The sequence below is a fragment of the Benincasa hispida genome, chromosome 10 (assembly GCF_009727055.1).
Source record: "Benincasa hispida cultivar B227 chromosome 10, ASM972705v1, whole genome shotgun sequence".
NCBI classification, from domain to species: domain Eukaryota; kingdom Viridiplantae; phylum Streptophyta; class Magnoliopsida; order Cucurbitales; family Cucurbitaceae; genus Benincasa; species Benincasa hispida.
Genome location: NC_052358.1, coordinates 42402032 through 42412604, shown reverse-complemented (window position 1 = coordinate 42412604; position 10573 = coordinate 42402032). Strand labels below are relative to the sequence as shown.

The window sequence follows — 10573 nt, the reverse complement described above, 5'->3', positions numbered from 1 at the left end:
TTCGAAGAGTAAGAGTATTCCTGGGAAGAAAGGCAAAGGGAAAGGGAAGAAGAAGTCTGCTAGAAAGAAAGGCAAAGAGAACGCTGCAGAGAAAGGAAAATGTTTCTACTGCAACGAAGAATGGCACTGGAGGAGAAACTGCCCTCAATATCTTACCGAGAAGAGAGCAAAGAAAGGTAAACAGGCTAACTAATTTCTGGGGATTGTTTGCTCATCTCGACCAGTGGGAGAAGTTGCTACTTGTTGTCCTTTTCTGCTTGTTATCCTTGTCACAGCCTTTTGTCAACTTTTCTGCTCATCTCAACTTTTCTGCTTGTTGTCCTTGTCACAACCTTTTGTCTACTTTTGTGATACTAGGTTTTGGGCTGCATATATGGTTTCGGTCATGATGCTTCTGATTTGGTGCTATTATTAAGAACATCAAATAACTACATAACTTAATTAATAAAAATAGTTAAAAAAGTATAAATTTGTTAAAATATGGATAATAAATAATTAAATTAAGAATAAAAAATTATTAATATTAATATTTAATAATTAATTAAAATAGTGATAATCATATTATATTATATTCTTTTTCTTTTCATCTCAGGTGTGTATTGGATGAGTTATGTTGTAATAATATCATTGATTTTGAAAAGTGAATCTATGAAACAAACAAGATGCTCATCTCAAAATTCATAAGACAAACAAGCTCTTATAGACTTACTCCATATGCTGATGCTTTTCTAGTTATGTTTTTCTTATTACGGACTTAATTTGAGGCTAGATTCAAGTATTTTGATAATTAAGTTTAAACATTTCTATAGCATTATTTCTTTTTTAATTGTTTTGGCTTGATTTTTCTTGTTGGTTGGTTCGTAGGCAAATTTATAATTAATTTTGAGAACATATTAATTATGTAATTAATCCGACTCACGAGTAAAAATGAATTTCAGCGTTTGGGAAATTGCGAAGTGTCCTATAATCTTATGAAAAAATTAAATTCTCCCACATGAAAAGGGTTTAAACTTTTTTTTTTTTTAATTATTTAGACAAATTTACAAATCCAGAATGTCCCATAATTACAACTATTAAAAACGACAGAGAACAGTAACATCCTTTACTTCAACAATCAATGAGCTTGCATTGTCTTTCCTTCATTACAACAAACAGAGCCAACTCAAAATTGGATTTCAACAAAATTCTCTTCAGCCTCATCCCAATTACAAAGCTGAAAACCACCTCAGCCAACAAAAAAAAATGAACTGCAGCAATGAGAAATGGCTCCATTTTCTATTTCAAATTACAGTCAACTGCAAACCAGCTTCAGCAAGCAGTAGTTCGATACGAAACAAGGTCGAGGAAAAGTCCTTTTTCGATTGTCACTTATGAGGATTAACTTCTCTCTCGAATTTTGGCTCTTGCAAAAAACACACCAGCCAAAAGCCCTGCAAATTTCCATTTCCTTTTAGTGGTTTTGCATATACCAATCAAGCATGTGGTTCCCAGACATATAGCTACCAAGAAAATACGACATCGGAATTAGGTAGGTAAAACTCACCGAAAAATATACTCGCCGAGTTCTCCACACTTGTAGGGACCTTGAAAAGGAGGATACCAGCAATAGAGAGAGGGATCTTGTTTAGTGAACCCACTAGGCTGCAAGTTATATTGCAGAAGATCAGATGAGCATATTTAACTCTCATACCAAAAACCTGAACTGGAGTATTATAAAAGCAATAATATATTTTAAATCTAGCAAGTTCATACAGGCATGCTATTTATGGAAATATAAGGTGAAAAAAAGGAAAATTTTGTCAGGAAACAAGTAATTAATGGTGGACAATCAGCAATGAAGTCTCCAACACACACGAAATAAAGTTAGAATCAAGGAGAGACTACATCAGTAATTTTGCAAGAATTTGTTTCACCACCGTTCTCCATGTAAACAGATTTTAAAAAAGGCAATTCAGAACAGAGGATGTCATGGTGTAGAAAAGTTAGAAGCCAAGATTGAAATCCAACTAATTATCAGCTTTTTCTAAGATGGCGATTTAGTATGGTATCAAAGCACAAAGTATGAGATTCTTAGTTCAAAATGCTGCACAAATTAATGCTCTTCATTCCATGTAAAGTATATTTATTGTGCCTTGTCATTAGTCTAATATCCAAGTTCATACAAGAGTCACATAAATAGCATGAGCATTATACTTTCTTTTCCTCATTTTACCTGTAGGTTGTTGCCCCAGTTTGATGGAGAAACCACATGGAGGTGAAACTAATTCCTAGACCCAAAACACCACTGAATGTAATCACCAGCCAGAACATCGGCAATCTCAAAAGCGGTCTGCCAAGTATTCAACACTCATCAAGTTCACATTTATGCAGGTCAAAACGCACACAAATGACAAGAGAAAGGCTTTCCAAGTCAATAGTACATCACTTCAAGTCATAACTTTCCTCCATGGGAACTTCAATAATTTCTCTCTACAGTCCAAGCTCAAGGTTCAATGTCTAATTAGAAAACTTAATAATGTTAAGGTCTCTTAGATCAAGCCTTGAAGTAGGCAATAAGAATTTAGTGAGACAAACCTTGAGCATAATGGAAAAGAGGACCTGATACTTTAGTTATCTAAAAAAAACCAACATGGAAAAACCAAAGTTGGTGATTGAAGGCTTTGATTAGTTTCTCCTATTTTCTCAAAATTAATTGGCTAAAGAGACATAAATCTTAAGAAAATATAAATTGGATATTAGAAATGTAGGAACGCGAACGTTACAGGCAGAAAGAGAAATGCAGATAAAAGATACTTACGTTCTTGAGAGATAATCAATCTCGTTAAACACAAAAACAAGAAATATCCCAAGAGGTAGAGAAAGAGTGTTATTTAGGAGGACCATTGAGAACTCATTCAAATTTCCAGATCTGGTTAGCTGCTTTGCTGTGTCCATTACCCTCCGTAGAGTCAGCTGCACAAAAATTGTACATCACCTGTTTTGTGAAAGCTAATAAACTATGAAAAACTAACTGCACATTTAAGACAACTAAGATCAATTGCCCAAAGTGGAATAATAAATAAATCTAGATTGATATATCCACAATGACCTCCTTCCAACTCTCAGCTATCCTTTTCTCAATTTGAACATTGAACTTTGAATTATTTGGATGCAAACAGAACCAATTCATTTTTGAGAAAGCAACGAACCCCGTCACTTACTCAACGGAACTACTAAAAGGAAATGATAGAAAAGATACGAGAGTAGAATTAAAAGGAAATGATAGAAAACATCATAATCATTCAGGTGGTAGAAAGGGTATGAAACAAATCAAACCATGAAATGGAAGCATAAGAATAAACAAAATATAAAAGCCTTAAAGATATGTACTTACAGAATACGATGCAGTCAAGAAGCAGTTGATAATTTGCCAGGCATACCCAACCGCATGAAAAGATAAATCAGTAAGCCCCCCAGTAATTGCTGAGATTATCTGCACGACGCATTGGATTTCAATTACTCATTTTAGAATTCATGATCACCATGGAAAATAGGTTTAGGCTACAAATGGAGGAAACATCTGAAATGGAAAAGTGATTAAATGATTGAACCCCTAAAATCTAACTAAATTATCATCAGGTTGATAAATTGAAGGCCCCCTTCTGTGGGAGTCCAAGCCATCAGCAAGATACCACTCTAGAACTGCTAAAATTCTAACCTCGTGTCGCAAAACAAAACAACAAAACCAAAGTTGCACTCAATCTTACATATGAAAGCCATGCATTCTTGTGACATATCCATACTTTGATGCCTTTGCACATCCTTTGTGCAGAGGGAAATTCACTTTATGGGTGATGATTAACGAAGGGTTACAGGCACCATAAGCATTTAATCATATAAGTTTTATGCAGTGCAAATCAAATATTTGGAGTCAGCTGGTTGGTCTAATTGTAGAGCTTACTAAAATGAAATTTCAAAATTGAATCCTCTATACAATCTTATCAAACCCAATTGGATGGGATCTTAAATAAACCATGATATATATAAAGAATTAAGTAAATGACTCCTTACATTCTTTAATTAGCTAGGAAGGATGCACACTTTATTTGAGTAGGTCAATGTCAAACATGGTCCCAATCCATGATGAGTCTCAAATCTTGATTAGTTTAAAATCTTCCAAATATAATTGGAAAAAAATCAAAGTGAAAATATTTGATTGAACTGGTTTCTACATGTCATGTCCTATTTTTACACAACATAATTGTTTCCTGCCATTCCCTATCGGATGCTTTTGTTTTTGTTTTTTTCTTTTCCGTAGCCATTGCATGGAACAAAATAGCATAAACTATGCTTTTTGCAACTAGTCCTTATAACAATACTCAAAAAATACTATACCATGAGGAACAGTGCAGCCCAGACCCTGTTGTCATGATGCTTGCCGAATAGATACATTTCACCAACTGCAGTTATTACATTGGTAACATTCTTCAGAACTGTGACCATAGCAACATTAATGTATTTCAAACTGCAGGAGAAGTAAACATTGTTTAAGAAAGTACATGAAACACAAACCTACAGATAAGTTACAGACAGAAATATAACGGACCCAGACCCAAAAAATAGACCCATAGAGGAAAACACAATACGAATTCAAGATGTTGGTGAACAATGATTATGTATGGCATTCACAATGCACCGAACACAAAAATGAGACTGTATGATAGACAAAAGTGGAACCACATTGGTAGACGAGAAAATGGGTGTATGACTTCTTTTGCATAATTGATTCATTTTAGAAAAATTGGTTTGCATAATAGCAGAAGATTCAAATTAAACTTCAGCAGCCAAATTAGTGTAAAAAGAATGTACCATCTTGTTAAGATCTTGGACTTGACTCAAAGGCAGAAAACTTTTTTCTGCACTATGATATGGTACATAAAACTCAAAAAAGTTTGGCTAAACTGACGTCTACAGGGAAATCCTGTGCTTGTTAGCTTTGTGGATGACAGGCATTATTGAATCCATTTGTTAACCTTTGGGGCACACGGGATGATTTTGTGCACCAATGTTCATCAAGAAGAAGCTTAGGTAGAAAATAACAATTATGCATGTGCTGATTGATCAAAAATTATGTGCATGTTTTCAATAAAGACCAGAAAAAAATGTAAGTCTGAAATCTTCAAAACTTCTTTTCAGTAAACACATATTTACATTCTGTAAACAATAAGGAAAAGAGAGACCATACCTGAAGATACTCGTAATGAGCATCCCAACAAAGATAACATTAACAGGCAGCCACACTTTAACCAGTCTCCAAGTTAGTGGTTCTGTGGATATTATGCCCATAAAATTCATTATGGTTACAATACTCACTGATACAAAATTCTGCATCAATAAACAGAGCAACTACTTGTTAGTCTTCCAATTATCCATCAGAAATTATGGTAAACATTAAAGAATATTAAGCCACTAGAAGGGAAGAATAAATGTTAACTTATTAACATATTTTCAATGATGAGAAATGACCTGATAGACCATCAATGATATCCCAGCATTGAAATCATAACTGGAAAGCACAAATTTGTTTACTAGTATCATGCTGCACGAAGAAATGCAGTATGCAAGGCCAGACAATAAGGCCTGGTTATGTAATCTAAATACCCTGTTATTGCGTAATGTTTTGTCTCTGTCCTTTCCCATTTTACCCTCTTCCAAGTCAGATTCACCATTCTCAAAATGCTTCATCTCTACTTACTACCTACATGAGAGCCAAAAAGCAAAAATAATGATAAATATGGATCTAACTTTAATTTTATACATTACCATATATTTAAAGGGGAAAAATAATAAAATTACTTGAGACAGAAAGAATGAATAAATCTCAATTCCAGAGAAACGCTGAATATGAAGAACAAAAGAAATGCAATATTGAATAGAAGTAACTATTGCGAAAAGAAAACCTGTTAATTACTTCTCCTTTTGCTGCAGTCAATCTCTGATCTGTTATTCAATATGACTATTCCGACACTCTTTTCCCCACCGCTAACGTTGTAGCGGTGTCATTCAGATTGTAAATGGTTTCTTTCCAAAATGCTTCATCTACAACTATTACATGCATGGAAGCCAACAAGAAAAATTAGGCTTAAATGGATATCAACTTTTAATTTTATGTAATACTACATGACTGACTATAGGGGAGGGACAATAAAATCACTTAGACAGAAAGGATGAACCTAGAACCCCAAATAAATGCTGAACGTGAAGAACAAAAGAAGCGCAAGATTGAACAGAAACAAAGCAATTCTTCTGAAATAGAACACAGCTAACTACTAGTATTGCTTAAGTCAATCTCTAATCTGTTATTTCATAAGACTCTTGCAATCTCATGTTTTTTTCATGGTCAAGAAGCAGAGTCATGAAGTATTTGTTCTTTCATAGTCATTCTAGTAGGAGATGATGGGAATTCTTCTGAAGCAAGTTCATATATGTTGAATTTATGAACAAAAGGCAAAAGAAAATAAGTCCCAACTTTTGTGTGGCATAGTTTAAGAAGGAACCGGATGACTCTTTGGATAGATGCAAAAAACACACCAATGGCTGGATTAAAACTAGAGGACCTCCCAAATATCCAATGGCAAGAAAAAAGACATGGAAGAAGTGGCCAACCTTGTGAAATTCCAGACCTTTTTTCATGGTGTTCTCTCCCTAATTCTTCTAATCATTCTAGTTTAGGTATTAACTAAGAAAAAAATTCCTTGTGCACCTTGTGCATGGTGCAAACTTATGAATTTATACATGCAGCATACCAATAACTTCAGATACTACGTTCTGGCTACAAATCCAATGCCCCAATTTGTCCCTTTCCCTATAAAGGTACTTTCTCTTCCAATATTCCACATCTTATAGCAAGAAAGAGTAACATAAGCTCCAGAAGTTCCCATTGTTCAAAAGTAAAGCTTCCCAAACTTCCTAATATCCTTCTTCCTTGCTAAGACATCACAATATCTCAACACCCAAAAGGACAAAGAGACGTTCCTGATTCCAAATTAAGGCTGAAACAGAAATAATAGACAAAATCACCTGTGAATCATCAGGCTCAGAAACTCAGCAATTCCACAGAAGAAAGACGATCAACTTCACGATTACAGAAAATTCATAGGCGATAAACTATGGCATGGCGGCACTTCTGAAGAATGTGAAAGAAAAGTCATGAGCATCAGCAAAAATAGGCGAAACATAAAGAACCCAGAACTTCAATATCGGAACAAACTTACAGAAATCGGTTGACTCGTCTTCCCCACGAATGAAACAGGAAACTTGTAGAGGGGAAGAAACGAGGGTGAAGTTGAAAGCGGGAGCAGGGAGAAATCAAAAGTTGTACAAAGTCCGAATTGAATGAAATGAAGCTTATAGGGAAAAAGGGAAAGGATTTTTGTTGCTATTTTAATACCCCGAAGAAAAATGTGGAAACTTGGAAATTTCATATTATGAAATGTAGAATTTGGGTCAGAATATTGGTTGAAGCTCTTAAAAAAGTAACGCATTCGGGAGGTGGGTTAATGCGCACTTGCTGTTTCCTTTGGCCTAATTATTCAATCCAAACTTCAATCCACACAAAACGAATAATCTGTTCTGATAATTCTCCACTTTCTTTTTCTCTTAATTTGTTGTTTGTTTAATGTAACGCTGCTTTTGGGAATCTCAACTTTCACCGACCGATCTCGTATTTGCTGATCGGAGGTAGTGATTGCAATTTGAATTGGTTTAGTTTGGTACTGTTCTGTTCGATTTCTAGTAGACTCAACTGAATTTCTCAATTTAGGTTTAGGAGTTTCAACGAATAATTACTATTGAAGAATCAATTAGTTCTGACAATTAAAACTAAACCAACTATTGTTATTTAGATTATAAATGAAAATTAATTAACAAAGGGAGGCGACTAATTTAACAATGATGTTTTATCTGACTACCTTATAAAATCAATATAGAAAAATAAATCAAAATATTTACAAATGTAGCAAAAATTCACTATCTATCTACGACAGAGTGCGATAGACTATTTTTTTATCTATCATGACATAGATAGATACAGATAGTCTATCACTATTTATCGCAGTCTATCACAAATAGATTGATATTTTCTATTATTTATAAATATTTTTAACAGTTTTGTCACTTAAAATAATTTTCCTAAAAAATCAAAACCTTTCCTCATATGCTTACCTCTTAATAATGAGTTGAGGAACACTTTTTTTCCTTTTGAAAATAATAAATTATGTAATAAAAATAATGATAAATTCTTATAAATTAAAAAATTCCAAAAAATATTTACACTTTATAGCAAAAAATTCAAAAGGTGTTTTATACTTTTTAGAATTTTTTGCTATAAAATGTAAATATTTTTTTAAAAAAATTATACTTAAAAAGACCCGATAAATAATTATAGTAAAGTTTCTCTAAAAGACTAAAAATAAGGTTACATAGTAAATGGGAAAATATTGATCCCATTAAATTCATTACAATTCAAGTAGGTTTAACCCTAATATAATTGAACCTACTCATTATGGAGGTTGTTTGATTCAATTCATTGATTTAAGTCTCATTCAACCCTATTAATAAGTAAAGCTATATGATTTGTTTTCTATCTTTTAAAATTAAATGGTTTTTGATAATTTATAAGTAAGGTGCTCAATTTAGGAATAATTCAACAATTTAAACATTAAAAGCTTTCTTAAGCTCAAAGGTTTAATTTTTTTTTTTTTTTAACTCATAATTATGACACAACTCTCTTTAAAAAGAAAAATATAATTTTTTAAATTGTATTATAAATGTCTAACCTTGTTGGTTCAATCATAGTTTAATTGATAATAACATGTCAATTAACATTTCAAATTTGATGATGATTCAATCTCTCAACTCTGGAACTTGTGTTCAACTAAGAAAGTTCTAAATTATTCATTTTTTATGTTTTTGATAATTAAATGGATCTCAATTAATGATTCCAAGGATATCCTCAAATGATGATGATGAATTGAAAGTCTAAAATTAATTTTTGAAATAATTTTAGTTTTTATAACGGATAAGAAAAAATCAACTGATCAAAAAATTGGTTTGTCATACTATTGAGTATTTTCTCATATACAATTTAGAGATAAGTCAATAAAAGAACTACAAATTGATCTTCATCTTTATCACGAGAATACTTTGAATTCTGTAAATCATTAATAATCACATTTATGGATTCCATCACACTCCACGTGTGTTTATTAAACACATGATATGCACGACTGTTGGAGGAATACTCAAGAAAAATGCCTTCTTCTGACTTTGCATCCCATTTTTTTCTAGAATCCCTATCAACAAGGATATAACACACACTTCAAAACACATGGAAATACTTGACATTTGGTTTGCGCCCTTTCCAAATTTCATAATTCGTGCTCATGATGCCAGGACGAATAAAGATACGATTTTGGATATGACACGCTGTATTTAAGGCTTCAGCCAGAAAGTGTAGAGGCATGTTCTTTGCATGTAACATAGTTCTTGCCATTTCTTGAAGTGTTCTATTCTTTCTTTCCACAACTCCATTTTGCTAAGGAATTATAGGGAAGGAAAATTCATGTTGAATGCGTTCTGTATTGCAGAAAATTTCAAACTGTGAATTCTCAAACTCCTTTCCATGATCTGACCTGATTTTTACAATTTGTAACTCTTGTTCCCGTTGAAGTTGGCAACAAAGTGTCTAACACACTTGAAAAGTGTCGGATTTATCACGGATAAACCGCATCTAGGTGATGTGGGAAAAATAATCAACACAAACAAAGGCATAATGTATACCTCCAAGGCTTTCTACCTGCATGGACCCATCAAATCCATGTGAAAAAGCTCTAGCATACGCTTGGTGAAGGAACTCTTATCAAAGAGTACCTTTGAGTGGAAGCAAGATCGTTCCAAACTCATTGTGACAGAATTATCGCATTTACAATTAAACATACAAGTTATGCATTAACTACAAATTACAGGCATGCTTTGAACTTTAAAACAACAAGAGAACAAGATACATACCAGTTGAAGAACTCTTCTTCACAGAAATCTGCTCTTATCTGGTGACTGCACCTCTCACTCTTGTTGAGAACGATCAAACTAGTCGTCCACTAAATCGCTGTAATCTACCCACGAACGGGCTCCTCATGAACTCGACAGTAAGGAAGACACCACCACTCAAACCCTTGGTATTCTCTGTGTGAGAATCCAGAAGGTGTGAGCTCTATTGGATTTGGTAGAGGGAAGGAGGAAGAATGATCATTTACCACAACCAAGCAAGTGGAAGATATTGGGTGTCTATCGTATAGACGATGCTTGATCGTTTAGGTAAAGGTAGACGATCGTGTAGTAAAAGGGGCGAGATCGTATAGACAATCATTTAGTAAGACGCTCGGGTGCGCGATCATTTAGAAAGAGCTAGACGATCATTTAGTAAAACTCATGTGATCGTTTAGTAAACTGCACACATGTATATGATCGTTTAGAAACTTTGAGCTGTCGTGTATGCTCTCGGTTTGCTATGCGATATGCAGTATACACAATTCAG

At 33.7% G+C, this 10573-nt stretch overlaps 1 protein-coding gene across 5 annotated transcripts; it reads right to left on the bottom strand.

The window, feature by feature from the left end:
• Positions 1-999: 999 nt before the first annotated feature.
• Positions 1000-7617, bottom strand: LOC120089223 (GDP-mannose transporter GONST1). Of its 5 annotated transcripts, none has more exons than XM_039046639.1 (11): positions 7254-7617; positions 7060-7165; positions 5951-6084; positions 5506-5737; positions 5225-5364; positions 4375-4504; positions 3374-3472; positions 2798-2952; positions 2213-2329; positions 1544-1641; positions 1000-1430 (listed from the first exon to the last, which is right to left on the bottom strand). In XM_039046639.1, exons 4-11 carry the CDS (start codon positions 5722-5724, stop codon positions 1378-1380), a joined length of 1011 nt encoding a protein of 336 aa, XP_038902567.1. In that variant the 5' UTR covers positions 5725-5737; positions 5951-6084; positions 7060-7165; positions 7254-7617; the 3' UTR covers positions 1000-1377. The 5 variants fall into 5 exon arrangements, with proteins under 5 accessions (XP_038902567.1, XP_038902566.1, XP_038902568.1 ...); XM_039046638.1 differs by having other exon boundaries at positions 5940-6084; positions 7254-7613; XM_039046640.1 differs by lacking the exon at positions 5951-6084.
• Positions 7618-10573: the final 2956 nt, after the last annotated feature.